This window comes from Mobula birostris, chromosome 1 (assembly GCF_030028105.1).
Source record: "Mobula birostris isolate sMobBir1 chromosome 1, sMobBir1.hap1, whole genome shotgun sequence".
Taxonomy (NCBI): domain Eukaryota; kingdom Metazoa; phylum Chordata; class Chondrichthyes; order Myliobatiformes; family Myliobatidae; genus Mobula; species Mobula birostris.
In genome coordinates, this window is record NC_092370.1 from 221,091,461 (window position 1) to 221,118,090 (window position 26,630).

At 44.7% G+C, this 26,630-nt stretch overlaps 1 protein-coding gene across 10 annotated transcripts in view; it reads right to left on the reverse strand.

Moving 5' to 3' along the window:
* The window catches only part of ttll5 (tubulin tyrosine ligase-like family, member 5), a 510,221-nt gene that overhangs the window by 180,919 nt on the left and 302,672 nt on the right, over positions 1 to 26,630 (reverse strand). For all 10 annotated transcript variants that reach the window (XM_072271858.1, XM_072271833.1, XM_072271823.1 and 7 more), the window contains one exon: positions 18,224 to 18,375. In XM_072271858.1, the coding sequence (XP_072127959.1) occupies positions 18,224 to 18,375 (152 nt within the window). The remainder of the gene's footprint in view (positions 1 to 18,223; positions 18,376 to 26,630) is intronic.

Genomic DNA, 26,630 nt, shown 5'->3' on the forward strand with positions numbered 1-26,630 from the left:
GCATGCTTAACCCACTGCTCTACTTTTTCTATACCCACAATTGTGTGCTTAGACACAACTCAAATTCCATCTATCTATCTGCTGACCTGTACAGGAGTGAGATAAATCAGCTGGTTGAGTGGTATCGCAGCAACAACCTTGCACTCAACATCAGTAATACCAAGGAATTGATTGAGGACTTCAGGAAAGGGAAATTGGGGGAATACACACACCAGTCCTCAGCGAGGGATCATAAGTGGAAAAGGTGAGCAAGTTCCTGGAAATCTATCCTGGGCCCAACATATTGATGCAATCATGAAGAATACATGACAGTAGCTATATTTCATTAGGAGTTTGAAGAGAAATGGTATGTCATCAAAGACATTCACAAATGTCTCTAGACGTACTGCGGAGAGCATTCTAACAGGTTGCATCACCATCTGGTATGAAGGGCCACTGCACATGATTGGAAAAAGCTGCGGAAAGCTGTAAACACTTTCAGCTCCACTATGGGCACTAGTCTTAGTGCGCATGCGCTGGTCATGCATGCAGCCTGGTACAGTCATTCCAATCTATTCTTTTACTTTCTTCTTCTTACTTTTTAATTTACGTTATTTTTGTACTTTTTTTCTCACGGTAACACGTTGAAGCTGCACCCTCTCTAACATGCTGGTAGAGAGAGTTTTATTTGGATCTTCTTTAGCGCTGGAAATGGTTACATTCCGACACGCAGGACAGAAGCAAGGTCACATTGTGTATTCCATGGACCAGCAAATTCCGGTCGGCTTAGCGAACAGAGTGGCAGACACCCCTGCTGAAATCCGGAGGAAAACACACAGAGGGGGATCACAAAGCCGAGGAAAGAGGACCGGGTCGAGACAACAGAGACTTTTGGAGAAGAGGAGTTCAGTGGGTAATACCGTTCCGGCTGACCGGAAGTGCACCGAGAGCGGTAAGCGTAAAGGAGTTTGGTGCTTACTGTTCTGGTTAACAATGGATGGTGCAATCCGGGGTATATTACGATCGAGGAATATGTTTGCAGACTGGATATTGAACTTTTCACTGTTGGACTTCGGCCACATTCCACCAAGATACAACATTGGGTGGCACGGGAGGTCGTTCCTGCCTGTGGCCATCGAATGTGCAGCTCCTCCCGTGGAGGGTCAGACACCCTGAGCCAATAGACTGGTCCTGGACTTATTTTCCATCTGACATAGTTTGCATTTTGTTGTTTGATTGTTGGGGTTTTTTGTATTGCTATATTTACGCTCTATTCTTGGTTGGTGCGGCTGTAACAAAACCAAATGTCCCTCAGGATTAATAAAGTATATCTATCTATCTATCTTCTCCAGCATCCAGGAGACCTTCAAAAGGCGGCATCCATCATTAAGGACCCCCATCACGCAGGACATGCCCTCTTCTCATGGCTACCATCAAGGAGGAAGTACAGAAGCCTGAAGACACATGCTCAATATTTCAGGATCAGTTTCTTCCCCTCCGACATCAGATTTCTGAATGGACAATGAACCTATGAACACTACCTCAGTATTTATTCTTCTCTTTTTGCACTGCTTATTTAATTTATTTTTTATATCTACTTACTGTAATTTATAGCTTTTATTATTATGCCTTACAATGTCCTGCTGCTACAAACCAACAAAATTTCATGACATATGCCCGTGATATTAAAACTGATTCTGAAATCTTAAATGCCATGCATTGTTTGGTCATCAGTTAAACTAGGTGCTCACTGTGCTATTAAGCAGCCTCACTAGTGAGATATGTGGAGTTAAGAAATATACACTTACACTAATAAACTATGAGAGAGGGGATCACATTCCCCAAAGGGCCACCTGCTTTCACCATTAGCCTCTTGTGTGGTCAGATTATGATGTAACACTGCTGCATTTGAGGCATTGTTCGCTTGTCAACTGTCATTTCTTGTGGAAGACAGCAGCAAAATTTAACTCTCAAGCTGTATTACTGAACCAGAGATGATCAAACTCCCTGGAACAAGCAGCCATCTAGCTTGGATCAAGAGGTTGACAAGGGGTACATTGCTGGTCCTCAGAGACACAAGAGATGACAAGTACAGCAGTTTGCTTTTCACATCTGAGTCCTGGCCTTCCTTCTTCTACTTGCATATCCTATTCAAGCCTCACAGCCCATTGTGGGATAGAAGCAATCCTTGAGCCTGGTGGTCTGTGCTTCCAGGTTTTGTATCTTCTGCCTCATGGAAATGAATCTCAAGGTAGTATACAGTGACATACACAGAGTATTTTGTTAATAAATTTACTTTGAATTTCTAAAAACTGAAGAGGGGAGAAGAGAGAATGACTAGGGTGGGTGGGGTCTTTGATAATACTGGCTGTTTTACTGAGGCAGTGAGAAGTGCAGACATAGTGGAGGGGAGGCTGATTTTTGTGATGTGCTGAGCTGCGTCCAGAACTCTCTGCAGTAGGATAGCTGTGGGGATGACTGACTTCTGTCAGAAAAAGGAAGAGCTAGGATTGTTTTCCTTGGACCATAGATGGGTTAGTTGAAATCTAGAGTATCTGGACAGAAATAAAATCAGAAAAAAGGTGGGAATAGTTGTGGAGGAAGAAACCGTGTTTTGCAGATGTTCTCCCCAGGGGTGCCGTCTGACCTGCTGAGAATCATTTCAGGCATTATTAGTTTATAGTTCCGATTTCCAGCACAGACAGTTATTGGTTTTTATGACCCAGCTATATTGGGAAAAATCAAAGACTGGAGGACACAGCTATCAAGTGAAGGTGAAAGGAACAAGGGACAATAAGGGAAAAATATTTTCACACAGCTGATATCTATGATCTGAAATTTGCAACATGCTGCAAGTGTAAAGATGAGCCTTATTTGTCACATGTATAATGAAACATACAATTAAATGGTTTTGCGTCATCAACCAACACAGTCTGAGAATGTGCTGGGGGCAGCCAGTAAGTGTCACCATGCTTCTGGTGCCAACATAGCAGGCTAACAGCTTACTAATCCTAACCGTACATCTACGGAATGTAGGAGGATGATCATGGGGAAAACATACAAACTCCTTTCAGACAGCATTGGGAATTGAACCCTGATCATTGGCATTGTAAAGCTGTTACACTAGCTACTACGTTAGGGTGCTGTCCCATGTAAGCAGATTTATTAACACCTTTAAAGGGCAATTGGATGGTAATTGAGTGAGAAAAGAGCCTAGAAAGCTAGGGGAAAGAGCAAGGAATAGTAGTGACATAATGAGCCAGGCAACAGCACTGACATGATGATCTTTAAGGGAACTAATGGCCGGATGTCTGCACTACTCCACTTTGGTTTTAAGCCACTGCAATATGCAGAAGGATGATGTAGAAGTGTTATTATTATTTTTAATAAAGACTACCAATCAATCTGATGGTTTGAGATGTGTCTATTTTAATGCAAGGAGTATTATGAACAAAGTGGATGAGCTTAGAGCGTGGATCAGTACTTGGAGATATGATGTTATGGCCATTACAGAGACTTGGATGGCTCAGGGGCAGGAATGTTTACTTCGAGTGCCAGGCTTTAGATGTTTCAGAAAGGACAGGGAGGGAAGCAAAAGAGGTGGGGGCGTGGCACTGCTGATCAGAGATAGTGTCACGGCTGCAGAAAAGGAGGAAGGCATGAAGGGATTGTCAACGGAGTCTGTGGGTGGAAGTTAGGAAGAGGAAAGAGTCAATAACTCTACTGGGTGTTTCTTATAGACCACCCAGTAGCAACAGGGACATCGAGGAGCAGATAGGGAGACAGATTCTGGAAAGGTGTAATAATAACAGGGTTGTTGTGGTGGGAGATTTTAATTTCTCAAATATCAATCGGCACGTCCTACAGCGAGGGGTTTAGATGGGGTGGAGTTTGTTAGGTATGTTCAGGAAGGTTTCTTGATACAATATGTAGATAAGCCTACAACAGCAGAGGCAGTACTTTATCTGGTATTGGGAAATGAACCTGGTCAGGTGTCAGGTCTCTCAGTGGGAGAGCATTTTGGAGATAGTGATCACAATTCTACCTCCTTTACTATAGCTTTGGAGAGAGACAGGAACAGACAAGTTAGGAAAACGTTTAATTGGAGTAAGGGGAACTATGAGGCTATCAAGTAGGAACTTGGAAGCACTGGAAACAGATGTTCTCAGGGAAACGTATGGAAGAATTGTGGCAAATGTTCAGGGGATATTTATGTGGAATTCTGCATAGGTACGTTCCAATGAGACAGGGAAGGATGGTAGGATACAGGAACAGTGGTGTACAAAGCTGTTGTAAATCTAGTCAAGAAGGAAAGAAGAGCTTATGAAAGGTTCAAAAAACTAGGTAATGACAGAGATCTAGAAGATTATAACGCTAGTAGGACGGAGTTTAAGAATGAAATTAGGAGAACCAGAAGGGCTATGAGAAGGTCTTGGCAGACAGGATTAAGGAAAACCCAAAGGCATTCTACAAGTATGTGAAGAGCAAGAGGATAAGACGTGAGAGAATAGGACCAATCAAGTGTGACAGTGGAAAAGTGTGTATGGAACCAGAGGAGACAGCAGAGGTACTTAATGAATACTTTGCTTCAGTATTCACTAAGGAAAAGGACCTTGGCGATTGCAGGAATGACTTACAGCGGACTGAAAAGCTTGAGCACATAGATATTAAGGAAGAGGATGTGCTGGAGCTTTTGGAAAGCACCAAGTTGGATAAGTCACCGGGACCAGACAAGATGTACCCCAGGCTACTGTGGGAGGCGAGGGAGGAGATTGCTGAGCCTCTGGTGATGATCTTTGCATCATCAATGGGGATGGGAGAGGTTCTGGAGGATTGGAGGGTTGCGGATATTGTTCCCTTATTCGAGAAAGGGAGTTGAGATAGTCCAGGAAATTATAAACCAGTGCATCTTAATTCAGTGATCGGTAAGTTGATGGAGAAGATCCTGAGAGGCAGGATTTATGAACATTTGGAGAGGCATAATATGATTAGGAATAGTCAGCATGGCTTTGTCAAAGGCAGGTCATGCTTTATGAACTGATTGAATTTTTTAAGGATGTGACGAAACACATTGATGAAGGTAGAGCAATAGATGTAGTATATATGGGTTTCACCAAGGCATTTGATTCTGTTCCCCATGCAAGGCTTATTGCGAAAGTAAGGAGGCATGGGATTCCAAGGGGATATTGCTTTGTGGATCCAGAACTGGCTTGCCCACATAAGGTAAAGAGTGGTTGTAGATGGGTCATATTCTGCATGAAGGTTGGTGACCAGTGGTGTGCCTCAGGCATCTGTTCTGGGACCCCTACTCTTTGTGATTTTTATAAATGGCCTGGATGAGGAAGTGGAGGGATGGGTTAATAAATGTGCTGATGACACAAAGGTTGGGGGTATTGTGGATAGTGTGGAGAGCTGTCAGAGGTTACAGCGGGACATTGATAGGATGCAAAACTGGGCTGAGAAGTGGCAGATGAAGTTCAACCCAGATAAGTTTGAGGTGGTTCATTTTGGTAGGTCAAATATGATGGCAGAATTTTGTATTAATGGTAAGACTCTTGGCAGTGTGGAGGGTCAGAGGGATCTTGGGACACTCAAAGCTGCTGCGCAGGTTGGCTGTGTAGTTAAGGCGGCATAGGGTGCATTGGCCTTTATCAATTGTGGAATTGAGTTTAGGAGCCGAGAGGTAATGTTGCAGCTCTATAGGACCCTGGTCAGACCCCACTTGGAGTACTGTGCTCAGTTCTGATCGTCTCACTACAGGAAGGATGTGGAAACCATAGAAAGGGTGCAGAGGAGATTTACAAGGATGTTGCCTGGATTGGGGAGCATGCCTTATGAGAATAGGTTGAGTGAACTTGGCCTTTTCTTCTTGGAGTGACAGAGGATGTGAGGTGACCTGATAGAGGTGTATAAGATGATGAGAGGCATTGATCGTGTGGATAGTCAGAGGATTTTTCCCAGGGCTGAAGTGGCTAGCACTAGATGGCAGTTTTAAGGTGCTTGGAAGTAGGTACAGAGGAGATGTCAGGGGTAAGTTTTTTTATGCAGAGAATGGTGAGTGCATGGAATGGGCTGCCGGTGACGGTGGTGGAGGCAGATAAAATAGGCTCTTTTGAGGGACACCTGGATAGGTACATGGAGCTTAGAAAAATAGAGGGCTATAGATAACCCTAGGTAATTTCTAAGGTAAGGACATGTGCAGCACAGCTTTGTGGGCTGAAGGGCCTGTATTGTGCTGTAGGTTTTCTATGTTTCTATGTATCCAAGAACTTCATCATGTATTGTAACATTTCCTCATTCAAATTAGTAACTGCAAGGCATAGCTTTAAGGTGAGAGGGGAAAGTTTAAAGGAGATTTATGAAGCAAGTTTTTTTCTTTACACAGGGTGTTAGGTGCCTGGAACAGTCTTCTAGAGGGGGTAATGGATACACATATGATAGTAACATTTTTAAAATGTATTTAGACAGCACATGGGAGTGAGGGAGTAGAGGGATCAGGGTCACATGCAGGCAGTTAGAGTTAATTTATGACTGGCACCCACACCATGTACCAAAGAACCTGTAGTTGTTTCTGTACCATTTTCTGTTCTACAGCATGGTTTCACATTCTGTTGGACAGCATGGAAAACCACAACACAGAAAAGGGCCATTCTCCCCGTTGTTTAGATTTTGCTTGATAATGATCCCGTGAAACACCTTGAGCTGGCAGGAGGCTCTGCTGTCTTACTCAATCTTTGTCCTACCCCTCCGTATGGCTTTTATAAGCTGAATTCCAGGAATGATGGGCCCCGGCTGCAGGGAGTGCTCAGGAATTCCCATTGATCATTCCCCTCGGTGGAAGTTGGAGACAGGAGCAGGATTCAATCAACTGTTGAGGGGAGCGCAGGGCAGGGCAGGGGAGGGAAAGATTGTTGTGTGGTCCAAATGAAACCACACTATTCCTTTCAAGAAACTCATGTCAAATCCAAAGTGAAGAGAAAGCAGAAACTTCCTCTCACATGAAAACTCACTGACCAGGCTGAGCACTAGATCAACGGGGGCATTGACGTTTCATAGAATATAGAACAATACAGCTTCATACAGGCACTTCTGTCCACAATGTTGTGCTGACCTTTTAACCTACTCTACACTCAAGTTAACACTTCCCTCCCACATAGCCTTCCATCGTCTATCATCCATAAGCCTAAGAGTTTCTTAAATGCCCCAAATATGTCAGCCTCGATGACCTCCCCTGCAGGGCGTTTCACCCTCCCCTATGCTTTCCTCTAATCACCTTAAAATTAGCCCCTTATATTAGCCATTCCCACCCTGGGAAAAAGTCCCTGTCCAACCACTCGATATATGTATCTTAACATCTGGTAGAACTCTAACAATACACCTCTCATCCTCTTCTTCTCCAAAGAGTAAAGCCCTAACTCACTCAACCTATCATCATAAGACATGCCCTCTAGCCCAGACAGCATTCTGGTAAATTTCCTCCTCACCCTCTCTAAAGCTTCTACATCCTTCCTATAATGAGGCAACCAGAAATGAACACAATACTCCAAGTGCTGTCTAACCAGTGTTTTATAGAGCTGCAACATTATCTTATAGCTCTTGGTCTCAATACCTCATCTAATGAAGGCCAAAACATGGTACACCTTCTTAACATCCTTTTCATCTTTAAGAGATCTATGGACGTGGACTCCAAGCTCCCTTTGTTCCTCAACGCTGCTAAGAATCCTGCCATTAACCCTGCATTCTGTCTTCAATTTTGACCTTCCAAAATAAATCACTTCACACTTCTCTGGGTTGAACTCCATCTGCCACTTCTCAGCCAGCTTTGCATCCCATCAATGTCCCATTGCAACCTACAACAACCCTCACACTATCCACACCTCCACTAACCTCTACTCAGTCTTCATCCTAATACTAATCTATGACAGGAGAAGACCTCTGATAATCCAGTCAATGGCTAGAATCCTGCTTACATTGAATAATGGATATCCACCAATCACATTTAATGGGGCAATGTCATGTGTTTACTTCTATTGATGAATAAAAATAATTCTGGAAATTCAAAGGTCTAGAGCTGGTCTGTGGTTTTCCCAGCCTGTAAGATAACAACAGCAATCGAAATGAAGCATCCAAAAATTATGAAACTTGCTTGCAAAGAAAAATAAACAGCTGAAGTCTCTTCCAGGGATGTCTACCCTGAAGAGGTTCAAATCCTCCTTTCGACGAGAGTTCAGTGAAACCCTCTCTCACTGCTCTCCCTCTGTGATCTCTGCTGCCCTCCAACTCTTCAACCATGTGCTCACCCAGACCCGGTACCAGAGCCACGTATCCTTCCTGGGAACATGTCTGCACCGCCATTTTGTGCAACATGGCTTCCAGATCAGTTCTTAAACTTCTCAATTCGGACCCTCTGAAGACCCCGGGCACTTGCATTCAATCGATTGCTTCTCCTGCTGCGTTCTATGCACCATGCTTTTCGCCAATAGGAGATACCTGGGGACGCCATCCCAGTTGCTTTCACAACTCTGGGATTTTCTATCCACCGCCTGCAATGAACCTGTCCAATACTTTATCGCTTGTTGGATCAACGCTTTCAATTGCCGGCTCTTTGCCTTTCTACATCCAGCAAGGATCAGAAGATCGCCCATCTACAGACCACAGAACCTGCCATCTCCAACGGCAGCAATCACGGATGTTCCCAGACCACAATCCCTGCTGCTGACCTCAACGGTTCAAACAATCTGAGCAGATTCAGGACCCAAACTCCACTGGCTCTCTGTGTGGGTTCCAACAACCCAGACCCTTCAAAGTGTCTACTGCATGCTTTCCATCTGTGCTGGGTTGAGTGTCGAGCTAACAACTCTGTCTCGTAAAAAACAGTCAAGTGCTAAGGAAATAGCAAAAACGCTGCCCGATGCACCTCACAGTGCAAAAAGATCATCAATAACAAAACCCGTCCCTGAACACCCCAACCCTCCCCTCTCCTCTGACATTACTAACCCTCTTCCCCGCTCTGATCCCAACTCTCATCTGTGCCAGGTCTTCAGAATTCCCTCTGACCTTCCCCTCTCTGGGGCAGAACATTCTGTCCCCAGTAAGGGCCTCACCTTCGTCCCCGTGTCCACACCTCAGTGTGTTCTGCAGCACCACGATGCTGAGCTCTTCTTCCCCCACCTCCGTTTCCATGCCTATTTCTTTGGCAAGGACACTCCAGCCTGCATCGATGACCCCTTCTCCCATTTCCAACCCTCCTCTTCTTCCTGGACACACCACTCTGGTCTTCTGCCTGTTCTGGATCTTTTCATTGCTAACTGCTCATGAGACATCAACTGTCACAACCACGGATTCAGCAGCACAGCAGATACGGCAATTGCACTCATGAATATGCATATATCAGCTAATTATTATTTCATTGTGATAGTACTTAACTCCACTCATTCCGTCGTAGTATTTGTCAAAACTTAGACACAGCAACACTTCGATGCCTGTTTTGCATTCTGTCTTGCCTGAGAAATTGGACTGTTGAGTCAACTGACTCTGAAGATTAGTGGCACTCGCTTTATTCTTAGTTGTTCTTTTCAACAGCAGTGTAGGCTTCGTTTTCCATTTGAGAGTTTTAGTTAACGGCCCTGTTTGGCCTAGTGTTTATTGTTTTCTTTTCCCTTTAACACTGTTCGCATTAAAGTATCAACTTGCTTCTGTGTCTCTCACTCCGCACTTGGGCCATGTCTGCACCGGGTGACATCAACCATTTACAACCATTTACATGACTTTACTACTCCTCTCTCCAGTTCTAACCTCACTCCTTCTGAACACACTGCTCTCCACTCTCTCCTCACTAACCCTAACCTCACTATCAAACCCATAGATGGGGAGCGGGGCAACACACATCAAAGTTGCTGGTGAACGCAGCAGGCCAGGCAGCATCTCTAGGAAGAGGTACAGTTGACGTTTTGGGCCAAGATCCTTCATCAGGACTAACTGAAGGAAGAGTTAGTAAGAGATTTGAATCACTTTCAAATCTCTTACTAACTCTTCCTTCAGTTAGTCCTGATGAAGAGTCTTGGCCTGAAACATCGACTGTACCTCTTCCTAGAGATGCTGCCTGGCCTGCTGCATTCACCAGCAACTTTGATGTGTGTTGCTTGAATTTCCAGCATCTGCAGTATTCCTGTTGTTTTGTCCAGGTGGACCTTTTGTTTCTGCTTGCTACTGACCCACTGAACTTATACCTGCATACCTTGACTCTGTTTTACATCCCCGCCCCCCCCCCCCAACGGTTCAGTCCCTTCCCACCTACATCCATGACACTTCCACACGCTCTTGTTCTTTTCAGTGACTTCAAGTTCCCTGGACTTGTCGTTTCATTTTCACTTGAGATGTCCAGTCCCTATACACCTGCACCCCCCATTAGGAAGGTCTCAAAGGCCTCTGTTTCTTTCTGGACATCAGACCCAACCAGTTCCCCGCCACCACCACTCTCTTCTGTTTGGTAGAACCGGTCCTCACTCTCAATAATTTCTCCTTTGGTTCCTTCCACTTCCTTCAAACAAAAGATGTAGCCAGGGGAACTCACATTGACCCCAGCTATGCCTGCCTACGCTACAGTCTATGTTCCAAGCCTACACCGGCATCACTCACCAACTTTTCCTATGTTACATTGATAACTGCATTGGTACTGCTTCCTGCACTCATGCTCCCGGTGTAACCTCTTGTATAGCTGTGAGAACCAACATAGATTGGGAGTCCACTTTGCCAACCACCTATGCTCTGTCTGCCAGAAACAGTGGATCTCCTGGTGACCACACATTTCAATTCTACTTCTCGTTCCCATTCTGACATGTCAGTCCATGGCCTCCTCCACTGCTGTGATGAGGCCATACTCAGTATGGAGGAACAACATCTTATATTCCACCTGGGTAGCCCCCAATCTGATGGAATGAACATCAATTCTCGAACTTCTGGTAACTGCCTCCCCCTTCTCCTTCACCATTCCCCATTCCCATTCCTCTCTCTCACCTTATATCCTGACCTGTCCATCACCTCCCTCTGGTGCTCCTCCCCCTTCCCTTTCTACCATGGCCTTCTGCCCTCTGCTACCAGATTCCCCTTCTCCAACCCTATATTCCTTTCAGCAACTTCCCAGCTCTTTACTTCACCGCTCCCCCTCTCCTGGGTTCACCTATCACCTACTCCTTTGTACTTCCTCCTCTCCTCCTCCCAACTTCTTACTCTGAATTCTAATCTCTTTTTTTCAGTCCTGATGAAGGGTCTCAGCCTGAAACATTGACTGTTTACTCTTTTCCATACATGCTACCTAGTCTGCTGAGTTCCTCCAGCATTTTGTGTGCATTCTTTTGAATTTCAGCATCTGCAGGTTTTCTCTGGCTGGAGGAACTCAACAGGTCAGGCAGCATCTGTGGAGGGAAATGGACAACTGATGTTTCGGTTCAAAATGCTGCCTCAGGATTGAGAATTTAAAGGGAAGATAGCTATCCCTCCATCTTACCCTACAGTCTGATATGAGGGGCCCCTGCAAAGAATTGTAAAAAGCTTCGGAGGGTTGAAGATTCAGCTAGCTCCATCATGGGTACTAGCCTTCCCACCAGAGGACATCTTCACAAGTGAATTCTCTGCTCCTATGTTTTATGATCTTCAGAAGGCGGCATCCATCATAGAGGACACTCACCATAAAGAACATCCTCTCAATAATACCATCAAGGAGGAAGTACAGGAGCCTGAAGACACACACTCAATGTTTTAGGAACAGCTTCATCCCCTCTGCCATCAGATTTCTGAAAGGTCCATGAACCCATCGATGCTTTGTTCTCTTTCTGTACTATTTAAATTTTATTGTAATTTTTATGTCTTGCACTATAAAGTCATGGCATGGATTTAAAACACATTTTCACAATAAACACAAGGCTGCTCACTTGAACAAACCAGCCATCCTTAACATCTGTAATGCCCCAGTAGGAACAATGAGCCCAGTGGCAGTAAGGAGCATTTTGATGGTGAGACACACCCTACGCTGGACTCTGACAGCAGTATTGACACTACTGACGGATATTCAAAAATCTTCCCGCAGCAACACAGGTTTTTCGCCATTATGCAGACAGACTCTAAGCCAGAGTCTGACAAAGCAGCCAAAACAAACCTTATACACTGAGAATAAGAACCAAACAAAGCACAGAGGTCCCACAGGCCTATCCTAGCATTCATTCACTGCAATCTTCTGTTCCCTCTGAAGCATTTTGTGATCTCCAATTCCCTCTCACATTCACCATGATCTCTTGCTCCCACACGCCCGCTGTGATCTCCCACTCCCTCACACACCGTGATCTCCCTCTCACATTCACCATGACCTCCTGCTCCCACACACACCGTGATCTCCCACTCACATTCACCATAACCTCCTGCTCCCACACACACTGTGATCTCCCGCTCACACACACACACACCGTGATCTCCTGCACCCACACACCCGCTGTGATCTCCCGCTCCCACACACACTGTGATCTCCCGCTCCCACACACCTGCTGTGATCTCCCACTCCCACACACCCGCTGTGATCTCACACACACACACACACCGTGATCTCCCGCTCACAAACACCCACTGTGATCTCCTGCTCACACACACACTGTGATCTCCCGCTCACTCATGATCTTCCACACACACACCGTGATCTCCCGCACACACACACACATACTGTGATCTCCCGCACACACACACACTGTGATCTCCCGCTCACACACACACACCGTGATCTCCCGCACACACACACACACACAGTCATCTCCCGCTAACACACACACCGTGATCTCCCACACACACACATGCTGTGATCTCCCGCACACACACACACACAATGATCTCCCGATCATACACCGTGATCTCCCGCACACACACACCGTGATCTCCCGCTCACACATACACACCGTGATCTCCTGCTCCCATGCACACTCTGTGATCTCCTGCTCCCACGCACTGTGATCTCCCGCTCACATACACACTGTGATCTCCTGCTCCCACACACACCGTGATCTCCCGCTCACACACTGTGATCTCCTGCACACACACCATGATCTCCTGCTCCCCACACACACTGTGATCTCCCGCTCACACACACACTGTGATCTCCCGCACACACACACACACACACACACACTGTCATCTCCCGCTAACACACACACACACCGTGATCTGCCGCTCTCACACACACACCATGATCTCCCACCCACACACACACTGTGATCTCCCGCTCACAGACACACACTGTGATCTCCCGCTAACACACACAGTGATCTCCTGCTAACACACACACCGTGATCTCCCGCTAACACACACACTGTGATCTTCCGCTCACACACACACACTGTGATCTCCCGCTCACACACACACACACACACACACACACCGTGATCTCCTGCTCTCACACAGTGATCTCCTGCTCACACACACACACTGTGATCTCCTGCTCTCCCACACACACTGTGATCTTCCACACACACACACGCTGTAATCTCCTGCTTCCAAACATACTGTGATCTCATACTAACACACACACACACACACACTGATCTCCTACTCCCATGTACACATGCTACGGTCTCCTGTTTCCCCACACACACACCATGATTTTCTGCTCCCACATACACATGTCATGATTCCCTGCCCCGACACATGTCACAATCCACGTCTCTGCACTCCACCCTGTCCTGTCCCATTTGGAAATTGTGCCTCATACGCCAGGATGCTGTTTATTGACTTCAGCTATGTGTTTAATATGATGATCCCATATGGCAAATGAGGGATTTACCGGTGGTGAACTGTCCACATTGGGTCATAACACCTCTTTCTGTAACTGGATCTTCGACCTGTTGACAGAAAGGCCACAGTCAATCTGTGTTGGCAGCAGCTTCTCTAGCTCCATCATGCTGAGCACTGGTACCTCCATTGCTGTGTGCTCAGCCTGATGCTGTTCACACTGCTGACACATGACTGGACTGCCAGATCCAGTTCAAATTGGGTCACCAAGTTCGCTGATGACACAACAATTGTAATTGCCTCATCAACAATTACAATGAAACAGTGTACAGAGAGGAGGAAGAGAGGCTGGTAGAACGGGGTGAGCACAACAACTTGAGTCTCAACATTGACAAGACTAAAGAAATGATTGTGGACTTTGGGAATATGCAAGGTAATCACTTCTCACTGCACATAATGGACGATGTCACCTGGTCCCTCAACACCACCTCTTTAGTCAACAAAGCACAGCTGCGTCGCCACTTCTTGAGGAGTTTGAGGTGAGTGAGGTTCTCCCACAGCATCCCCCCCACCACCCAGGATTGTGAGAGCTACTGATTGGATCATCGGGGTCTCTCTTCCACCCATGTGAAATATTTACCATAATCACTGCTCACGCAGTGCCCCCAGAATTATTAATGATCTCTTCCATCCATTCAACAATCCCTTTGACGCCTACCATCATGTAGGAGGTGCTGTAGCATTAAGACACAGACTGTTACGATGGAAAACAGTTTCTCCCCCAGGTCTTGAGACTACTGAACTCCCTGCCACCACCCAAGTTTCATCATGAACAAAGTGCCAGTAACCTTACACTGTTTACTTTTTAACTTGTCTTGTGAATGCACCTTATTATTTGCTAAATATATGTGGTAATTTTACTTTATGTGATGTGAGAGTAATACAGTATGTACTGTGTTGTGTACCTTGGTATGGATGAACACTTGTTCATTTGGCAGTATCCCTGTATATGACTGAATAAAAATAAACTCGAGCAACACACATCAAAGTTGCTGGTGAACGCAGCAGGCCAGGCAGCATCTCTAGGAAGAGGTACAGTCGACGTTTCAGGCTGAGACCCTTTGTCAGGACTTGTGGATTTGATGATTCCCCGCTCCCACACATGCCATGATCTCCCACACCCACATACATACGCCGTGATCCCCTGCAGCCACGTACACCATGATCTCATGCATACACCCACAGCTTGATTCCTTGCTCCCATGCACCTGTGATCTCCAGCTCCCACACACGCACACGCCATGACTTCCTGCTCCCACGTAAACCGTGATTTCCCACACATATACACCCACACACTTTCTGTCACCTGCTGAGAGGATCCCTGGACGGGCCCCAAGAACATGGGTTGAATTGCAGAGTTGAAATCTTTGCTTTGCTTGCATCTCTCTATAAACACAAATTGAAAACAGGACCCCCTGCTCCTACACACTACTGCCGTGATCTCCTGCATGCACACACACCATGATATCCTACACCCACACACACTGTAATCTTCTGCTCCCATGCTCGCCGTGATCTCCTGCTCCTGCACACACACACGATCCTCTGCTCCCATGCATGCTGTGATCCCTTACACACACACACACACCATGATCTCCTGCACCCACACCCACAAACTTTCTGTAACCTGCTGACAATCTGTAAGGTCAAAAACACGGGCTGAATTGCCAAGTTGAAATCTCTGCCCCCACTTGTATCTCTCCATGAACACAAATTGAAAACAGGAGGCTCATTTGGCATCATTACTTACTGCTGTAAGTAGTTATAGATTTTGTACAATTTACTACTGGCGGTGAGTTGAGTTAAATGTATTCCCCCACCCCCTCACCTCCCCACCAGTTGATACTTCCTCTTCCTACGCAGTTTGGCAAGGCTCCCTCATTTGACAGCATGCTTCCGAAAGAATGGGGACGACTTAATGTGGGTCAGTGTCCAGGGCTCACAATACAGATGTCAGTTTGGTGTGTTCTGATGCAGCTGTGTGTGTGCACGCTTCAGTGATTGGAATTGTTAGGGTATGTACAAGACAAGCTGCAATCAAATCCAGAGAGAGAGAGAGAGAGAGAGAGAGAGAGAGAGAGAGAGCACGATTCACCGTTTCCCTCAGCCTCTGCTGTGGACACCACAGTCACCAGTTTTGGAGCAGATTAGAATTAGGTTAATTATTAGTGATGACTCTAAAAGGAAAAAAGGAAAGAGCAGGAGAAGGAAAGTGTCAGAATTAGTATCATGGACAGAAAAAGAGTGCAATGGAGACTGAATGAGGCAGAGAAGTGTAGGATAAGGGAGATTATTGGAAAACCCACATTAAAGTATATCACACACAGGGTGGGAAACTCTTGACCTCTGCAATGGGTTTCAACAACATTAAGGGACTCTGGATAATTTTTAACAGAGGAACTTGGAAGCATCCGATAACTATGGTCCAATTGGCTGCTCTTTGACCATACTGTAAGTCACCTGGCACAAAGGACCCAGCATTGATCCCTGCGGCACACCTCCAGTCAGAGGCCAACAGTCAAAGAGGCAACTATCTACTGCCACACTCTGGCTTCTCCTGCGAAGCCAATGTCTAAACCAGTTTACTACCTTGAATACCAAGCAACTGAACTATCTTGACCAACCTCCCAAGCAGGACCTTGTCAAAGGCCTTGATAAAGTACATGTAGATAACATCTACTATCTTGGCTTCATCAACTTTGCTGATAACTTCCTTGAAAAACTCTATAAAATTGGTTAGACATGATCTAGCACCATGTTGACTACCCCTAATTAGTTATGTCTATCCAGATTCTTATATATCTGGTCATTTAGAATACATTCCAATAACTTACCTACTATTGATGCCAGACTCACCGGCTTTCAATTTCCTGGTTTATTCTTACAGCCTTTCTTGAACAGCAAAACAACATTAGCTATCCTTCAATTCTCCCAGCACCTCATTCATTGCAAAAGATGTTTTAAGTATCTCTGCTAGGGTCTATAAGAATTTCTGCACTAGCCTCTCACAAGGTTTGTCAGGCCCTGAGTATTTATCCACGCTAATTTTCCTCAAGACGGCAAAAAAATCCTTCTCCATAATCTGTATAGGGTCCATGACTTCATTGCTGCTTTGCCTCACATAAGAAAATTTTAGGTAAATAATCCGGAGTAAATAAAGTAACATCGATAATAGTGCCCATTACCCTACTGGTCACCGATGTCTTCATGAAGGAGAACATCTACTGCCATAACGCGGTCTGGCTGGGTGATGATTCCAGACCTAGACCAGCATGTCTGGCTCCACATTGAAATGACTTAGTAATGCCACTGACCACATTAAAGGTCAGACAGCATTACAGACACACCAGCTCAAGGGGAGGTAAAGGCTAGCAGCAAAGTCCCAGAAAGACACAGAAACACACAAGGATCATATTAATATCTTCTACAGCCCCACCTTTTGTGTGGCTTTTGAGCACAATTTAACTGGGTGACCAATAAGTCATAAACACAAGAGATTCCGAAGGTGCTAGAAATCTGGCAGCATCTATGGAGGGGAGTAAACAGGCAACATTTTGGGCTCAGACCCTTCATCAGGACTGGAAAGGAAGGGAGCAGAAGCCAGAATAAAAAGGTGGGGAGAGGGGGAGGAGTACAAGTTGGCAGGTTATAAGTGAAGCCAGGTGAGGGGGAAGGTGGGTGGGTGGCGAGAGGGAGATGAAGCAAGAAGCTGGGAGGTGATCGGTGGAAAACATATAGGGCTGAGAAGAGGAATCTGATAGGGGTGGAGAGTGGACCACGGGAGAAAGGGAAGGAGGATGGAACCAGAAGGAGGTGGCGGGCAAGAAAGAAGTTGATGAAAGCACAATGATATAATTAGTTTAAATGGGATTAACTTATAAGATGGACCCTTGACCTCACAATTTACCACATTATGATCTTGCACTTTATTGTCTACCTACACTGCACTTTCTCCATAGCTGTTACACTTTACTTGGCATCGTTATTGATTTACTTTGTACTACCTCAATGCACTGGGTAATGCTTTAATCGATATGAACAGTATGCAGCACACAAAATGCTGGAGGAACTCAGCAGTTCAGACAGCATCTATGGAGGGGAATAAACAGTCGACATTTCAGGCAAAGACCCTCATCATTTTGTGTGTTGCTCTGGATTTCCAGGATTTGCAGAACCTCCTTTGTTTATATGAACAGTATGCAAGACAAACTCTTCATAGTACTTCTGCACATATGACAATAATAGACCAATTCTAATGGAGTCACACTGCAGCTCCACAGGGAGAACACACCATAACACATTGCAGCTGGCTAATGACCAACCCCTTTTGGATGGCTTGGCAATCAGGCTAACAGTCTCTCCTGGCATTGAACAACAACTCCATAAGGGACAAGTAGGCTCTTTTGAATGAGCTTACCAGGAGGCTTCTGAAGCAGCTCTGCTGGCACATCCAGAGTCAGAGTGGGAAGTCCGTGCTGGGCCCAGGGTAGTGACTGATGAATGGACAGCGGGAGTCATGAATCCATTTCCCCTGTTCAGTGTTCCACTTGCCAGGTTCATGTTGGATAACTGAGAGAAATGAGAAGGAGGAATCATAGAGAGATCATGGCTATGGCATTGACGTCATTACTTGATGCTCACACACACACACACACTGGAGCATAGAGCAGTACAGCACAGTAAAGGCCTTTTAGCCCATAATGTTGTGCCAATCTTTTAACATACCCGAAGATCAATCTAACCCTTCCCTCTATATAGCCATCCATTTGCCTATGATACACGTTATACGCTATGATACAATATTAGAATATTGCAAACAATTGAAAAACATTCATGATGAATGCTTCCATGAAGATAAATGGTTGTTAAAGAAAGAACTTGAACGGAGATACGGGAGACTCAAATGCTGGAATCTGGAGCAAAGAACATCACCTGGGGAAACTTGATGGATCAAGCAATGTTTGTGAAGGCAAAGGAATTTGCTGTTTCGAGTTAAGACCTGAGGCCAATCTAGATGTACTAAAGGGCCTGTTCTGTGCTGTAGTGCTCTTTGACCCTGTATCAGCATTAAGAGTGGAGAGAGCTGGTATAAAGAGATGAGAGGAAGGGGCTGGGAGGTGATAGGTGGAATCGGGGGAGGTGAACAGCAGTTGCTACCAGGTTTTTAACCCAAGATTTTAAGAATCAGTCTCTCAAGTGGGACTTTGTAAACCCATAAAATCCATGTAAATCTGCACTGCTCTCATTAATACACTTTATGTTTTAAGAATTCAGATTGGTCAGACAGGATCTGCCCTTGACAGAGTCATGTTAGCTGTTTCTGAAGTGTCCCTGCTTTTCCAGGTAATCAATATGTCTTTCAAATGTTTTCCAGTATCTCCCCCACCTCTGGAGGTTGGGCTCCCAGGTCTGTAGGGACCAGGCTTTTCCCTGATGCCCTGCTTGAGAGGACCACGTTTGCTATCTTCCAGTCATCTGGGACCTCACTTGTGTCCAATGGAAATGTGAAATTCTCAGCCAGAGCTCCAGCAATCTTTTCCCTTCGTTCAGCAGCAGCCTGGGGTAAATTCCATCGAGTCTTTCAGATTCAGATTCATTTATTGATCACATATATATTGAAATATACAGTGAAATGTGTTGTTTGTGATAACAACCAGCACAACCTAAGAATGTGCTGAGAGTAGCTCAGAAATGCCGCAATACAATCGGGTGCCAACATGTCCTCAACGTTCACCTTTAAGATCACTAAGGCATCAAGTACCTCCTTTTTATTTATGGAGACCTACACTAGATTTCCACCTTTTCCTTCACTAAATTCTTCAACGACAAAGTCAAGATGCAAACTTCAAGATTCAAGATTGTTTAATGTCATTTTCAGCAAACAAAGAATGAATTAATTGTTACTCCAGATCCAATGCACCACAAAAAAAATTACAAAAGATAAAGAACCCAATAATAATAATAATTTTAAAAAACACAATAAATATAAATACTGTGCATAAAATAGATTGATTGTATGTCCATAAAATGATGCTAGGTTCAGAAAAGGTGACTGACAGAAAAAGATAAAATAGTGATGGTTGGGGGTTTGGAGGGATGGTTTACAAACACAAGAAAGTCTGCAGGTGTAGGAAATCCAAGGCAACACAAGAGATTCCGAGGGTGCTAGAAATCTGGCAGCATCTATGGAGGGGAATAAACAGTCAACATTTTGGGCTCAGACCCTTCATCAGGACTGGAAAGGAAAGGAGCAGAAGCCAGAATAAGAAGGTGGGGAGAGAGGATGGAGTACAAAATGCTGAGGAACTCAGCAGCCCAGGCAACATCTACCAAAAGGAATAAACAGTTGACGTTTCAAGCCGAGACCATTATTCCGGAGTCCTCATGTGGGGTCTCAGCCCGAAATGTCAATGTTTATTCTCTTCCATTGATGCTGCCCGACTTGGAGGGATGGATTAATGGGTGGAGATGTTAATCAGCCTTATTGCTTGAGGAAAATAAATGTTTTGCGTCTAGTGGTCCTGGCGAGGAATCTATGTAGCTTCCTCCCCGATGGGAGTGGGACAAACAATCCATAAGCAGGGTTGGTGGGATCCTTCATAATGCTACTGGCCCTTTTCTGGCACCTTTCTGTATAAATATCCTTGCTGGTGGGTAGGCTGGTGCCAGTGATGCATTGGGTAGTATTGACTAGCCATTATACAGCTTTCTTTTCCGCTGTAGTGCAGTTTTCATACCAAGCAGTGATACAGCATGTTAGGATGCTCTCTGCTGCACATCTGCAGAATGACGTGAATATAGACGTGTATAGTCCAGCTCCCCTCAGACTTCTCAGAAAGTAGAGGTATTGGTGAGCTTTCCTGATGTGTTCTGGAACAATGAGAGGTTGTTTAAGGTGTGCACTTCCAGGAGTTTGAAACTGCTTCCAGTTTCCATTGTTGTACCACTGATGTAAAGAGGGATGTGAGTTCTCCTGAAGTTGATAGCCATCTTCTTTGTCTTGATGATATTGAGGAAGAGGTTATTTGCCTGGAAACAGGCCTCAAGCTCTTCCACCTTCTCTGTATAGGCCATCTCATCGTTGTTAGTAATGAGCCCCACCACTGTTGTGTCACTGGTGATATGACAGTATGATTACTCGGATGTTTGGCTGTGCAGTCACAACAGAGCATAGTGTACAGCAATGAGCTCAGGAGACATCCATGTTGAGGATGATGGGGAGGGAGGAGTGGTAGTGCATCCTAACTATTTGAGGTCTGTTGGAAGTTCAATATCCAGTTGCACAGTGGTGTATTTAGACTGAAGAATAGAAGTTTGTTTGCCAAGATCTGTGGGACAATAGTGTTAAATGCAGAAATTAATTCCAGAAACAACATTTTGACATGAGTCCTTGTTTTCTAGGGTGTGAAAGGGCCAGGTGCATGACAGATGCTATGGCATTTGCTGTAGAGCTGTTCTATCCGTGAGCGTATTGTTGAGTGTCTAATGTGGCAGGGAAGGAGTTTTTGATATGTGCCATTACCAACCATTCAAAGCACTTCACAATGACTGGCATCAGCGCCACAAGGCAGGGGTCATTTGGTTCTAAAGGTGTAGAGTTCTTTGGTACAAGAATGATGGTGACTGATTTGAAGCATGTGGAGTCGGCAACCTGGATGAATGAAGTGTTGAAGATGTTCATGAAGATGTCAGTGAGCTGATGTGCACACTCCCCGACTACTCAGCCTGGGATTTTGTCCAGCCCGGCTGCCTTTGCGAATACCAATGTAAAGTATTCACTTCCTTCGCTGATTTTCAGTTTCTCTCTCACCAAGGTATATGCCTCATTAAAGTTGACACTTTCATGTTAACAAGAAGTCAGCCCTGCAGTCCAAGTGCAAAAATGTTTGTAAGATAATACAAGTCAATATTAGGAGCCAGCAAGCTCTAAGATGGTCTGCACTTACAACCCTGCATAAAAATATGTCCAGCTACATTACAGATCAACCAGAACTTCATCTCAGTGAATGCTAACAATAACCAAGAGGTTGATAAACTCCTGTTCTTACCCGAGTCAGGGGTGAAGACCCATTGTGGCACCACTTGCAGTAGCTTGGGTAACAGTTTCCCTTCTCATTCCACACTTTCTCAAGTTCAGGGGCTAACCATTCTTGACCAAACCGCAAAGGTTGATTACATTACAGCAAATTGTTGGTATGTCTTAAAGACAAAGTCCACCCCCCCCCATCCCCATCAGCACCAGTAGATTGGTGGGAGGAGACATTCATGAAATCCCGACACTCACACACATGATCTTGAATAACACCATAACAATGCAGACATAGTTGACACCTTCAAGTTTCATCCTCACCTAGTCCCTTTACACACTGATATAGTGATCAAAAAAGCACATCAGTGTACAGATTTTCTCAAGTGTTGGACAAGATTCAACTTTCTCGATGACACCTGGAGTTTGGTGTCCTGTCTTCAGTGAGTCCAGAGTTCGAGGCCTGGAGTTTAGGTTCCCAACATCAGCAATACTGAAGATTGAAGCCCAAAGGTTGATCATAAATTCAAAAATCGAGGCCTAATGGCTGAAACTCTGGGTTTATGATTCCACTGGGGAAGCAAAGGCCCAATGTGTGAAAATGTGCACTGGAGACCTGGAGGCGGCCTGTCCTGGAATTGGAGGACTGTCTATTGTGTGAGTAGTGGGATGGAGGGAGGAAAAGAGCTTCTTTTGTTACTGTTGTGCGTTGTCATTGCTTTGTTGTTCAAAGGTTTATTTATAATCAAAGTATACAACTCTGAAATTCTTCTCCAGATAGCCACAAAATAAAGAAAGAAAAGAATGGCAGCATGATCATCAATGCTCAAATCCCTTTCCCTGCACAAAAAATGAACAAAAACAGAATAGACAGATCCCCCTCCCATGCACACAAAAAATACGAGAAAGATCCGGCAAAAAACACAGAATATAAAATAAACTGTAGGACTGAAAAAAGTCTAGATTCCCACACACACAAAAAACACAGAATATAAAAAACTATAACAGTGGAAAAAAAGACCATAGTCCAAGACCATATCCAAAACACAGAAAACCTGGGTAACATTCTCCAGGCCCAGCAACTGGCCTTTCTGTCTCCATAGCAGAGCGATCCCACCAGCGATCAAAAGGCAGTCTCCTCTCTCCATAGCAGAGCGATACCAACCACCAGCAGTCAAAAGGCAGGCAGCCAGTGCTCACCTTCTGCATTCACCTCGATGTTTCAATCTTCCTTGTCACTTAAATTGGTTTTAATCAGTGAAACAGTGTCGAACATTGGCTCACACCCCACAGCCTTCTCGACATGAGACTTGCTAACACTGCCTCTGCCTCCCGGAATTCTCTCAGAGACCGCGGAGTGCTGAAACACCCAAACGATCTCCAAACTGCAAATCACAGGCTCCAGTAGTTCCAGAATCACGTTCAAGATGAAAAACAAATGTAAAAGACATAAAAGAAGTGAAATATATGGTTTCATGATCTATCCAGAAGATGTTGACCGAAGGAGCATCATACACAGGTACCACCTTGACTGGAAGTTGCTGTGTTAAACTCTGTGAGCAAGTTATGTTGGCGTTGGAATGTGTGTCGACACTCGCGGGCTGTCCACTAGCACATGCTTGGTTTGTGTTGGCTGTTAATGCAAACAACACATTTCACTGTTTCCTTTAATGTACGTGATAAATAAATTAATCTGATTCTCTCGAACTTCTCCAGGTATGTTATATACAATATCCTGGTACAGTATGTGTTGCATTATAGCCAGGTCAACAGAACGTAAGCACCAGTCCATCACAGACATCACTGCCCCCCATCCAGTTCATCTTCATGGTTGGGATTTCAAAATCCTTGGGAGACACAAGAACTATAATTGTAGCTCTTGCATCTCCACCTTCATGGTGTGTTGCTTCAGGAGGGCCAACAGTCTCATCAAGGATGCCTGGCACCCTGGCACTGTTTGCTCTCTTCCGCCTTCTGGAGGAAAATATGAGAGCTCAAAAGCTCAGAGAACCTGACTCAGAACAGCTTAATTCCCACTGCTATCAGATTTATCCCTTCCAGGTGGTGATGTACGTTCTCAGATGCATAATTCTACCTCTTTAGTATTTCTTTTGCACTACTACCTTTGTATCATTCTGCTGTTTTCTGCTCATTACTGTATTCATTGCATTATAAGCTAAGGCAATGGAGAGGGTCCAGAGAAGGTTTATAAGAATGAGCCTGGGAGTGAAATGGTTAATGTATGAAGAGTGTTTGATGGCTTTTGGCCTGTACTCATTGGAGGTTAGAAGACTGAGGGGGCATCTCATTGAAACCTATTGAATATTGAAAGGTCAAGATAAAGTGGATGTGGAGAGGATGTTTGCAATAGTGGAAGTCTAGGACTGGGGGTACAGTCTCAGAATAGAAGGACATCCTATCAGAACAGAGATGAGGAGCAATTTCTTTCATCAGATGGTGGTGAATCTGCAGAATTCATTGCCACAGACATCTGTGAAGGCCAAGTCATTACATATATTTAAAGCTAGAGGTTGATAGGTTCTTGATTAGGTTGGGTGACAAAGATTGCAGAGAGAAGGCAGGAGAATGGGGTTGAGAGGGAAAATTTAAATCATTCATGATCAAGTAGTGGAGCAGACTCAATGGGGCAAATGGCCTATTTTACTCCCATCTCTTATTATGATCTTATTGTTGTATTTATTATTACCATGTACACTGTTTAATCTGTGAGCTTCACAGGAGCAAGGAATTTCATTACACCCTGGTGTATACAACAGCAAACTAATCTGAATCTGACATCCTTCCTGTAATGGAGCGACCAGAACTGCACACAATACTCCAAATGTGACCGAACCAAAGTTATACACATTTGCAATATGACTTTCCAACTTTTATACTCAATGCCCCAACAAACTGAAGGCAAGCAGACCATACACCTTTCTTGCCATTCTATCTACTTGTGTTGACACCTTCAGGGAGCCAAGAGGCCCCTGTACGTCAAAGCGTCTCAGATTCCTGTCCTTCACTGTGCTAGAAGGTGAATCAGTCAGTTGACAAGATACAAAGCAAAGATGAGAAGGTGGAGCTGAGAGCTATAGAAGATGATAAGTTGCTGGTATTGAGGAATAAGAGAAGAGAGTGGAAGGTGGAGTTAATTCATCATTCATCATCATCTGCGAGTCCTGGGTTGATACTGAAGATTGAAGCCCAAAGGTCGATTTGGAGGTCAGGATTGAAGTTTAACAGCTGATTGGAAGTCCAGATCGAACATTGAGAGTCGATCAGGAGTCCAAAAGTTGAAGCCCGATGGCCAGAGCCCCAAATCTACCCGTCTCTGCAAGTCTGCTGGAGAAGTCAGGGACTAGTTTCTGCATATCCGCAAGTCCACTGGAGGCTGAAGGCTGAAGATGTTCTGCTGTTGGGTTAGAGGAATGTGCATGTGCACAGGTGGGAAGGAGGAAGGGACAGGGCATGTTGGATTGTTGTTTTTGTTTTATTGTGTTCTGTGTTGTTCTGCTGAGTATTGTGGGCACGCTATGTTGGTGCTGGAGTATGCAATAAACACTTGCGGTGTGTTGGTTGTTAACACAAATGACGCTTTTTATTGTATGAGCAGCTGAATTAGCAGAGTTTATTATCCAAAAAGAATGTATGTAACTGGATCTGCTTGCTAAAATATTGAAGTTCTGTGATTTCAAAAGGCTTTAGCCCTTGTCATGTCTGGAGTGCAGCTCCTTTGGGTCCTCTTAATTCCTCAGCCTTTAGTAGTACCTAACTGATGTCTATTAAGACTATTGAGAAGAATTAAGGATCCTGATTCAAACAACTTGGTATAAGAGCGAGAAAAAAGCCACACTCTCATCAAAGGTGCTGTTTTAATGATTTATCTGAGGACACCAGCCCACCCAGGCACTTTGTATCCATTGTGAATGAATCACATTCATCATCTCTCGTAGCTCCCCTTTTTCAACACGCATTCCTTTTGTCAGGGGTCATTTGATCATGAGTTAACCACTTCATTTTGCAGTCATTTCCAGATTGGATTGTTAGGATGTGGGTTTGTGCCACAGCTATCTGGCCAGTGAGCTCCCAATATTAAACATGTGGCTGTGTGGTTGTGCCAAATGCAGGTTAGGCAATACCTCACAAGGAGCTGGGAAACCTGAGGAAAACCAGGAAACCAAAACCCACCACCACATGACACTAGGTTTACTGACCCCTCTGAATTAGGGCGAGAGAGACTAAACATTATTACCAATGGAATCAGAATCAGATTAATTATCACTGACATATGTTGTGAATTTTATTGCTTTGCGGCAGCAGTACAATGCAATACATTAAAAAAATTACCGTAAGTTATAGTAAGTACAGTATATAGGAAATAAATAAGAAAGCAAAATAGTGAAGCAGTGTTCTTGGACCATTCAGAAATCTGATGGTGGAGGGGAGGAAGCTGTTCCTAAAACACTGGATGTGTGTCTTCAGCTTCCGGTACCTCCTCCCTGACAATAGCAATGAGATACTGATACTGAGCCCAGATGAAAACAGGAATGTTTAAATAATCACTCACAGAATGTATCAAATATGTGGAATTACAAATGGGCAGAGACTGATATTACAGGGCAACAACAGTAATTATGTTTTAACCACAGCAAGGTATGATTCCACAAGAATAGTTGGTCTGTTTTTGGCAGCAGGATTCAAGCAATGATCCATGCTGAAAACAGTGGCATTGCTCTCCCGCAGCTGAGGGAGAAGACAAAGTGCTGGTTTGCCTCCAGCTGTGTAACACCCTCTA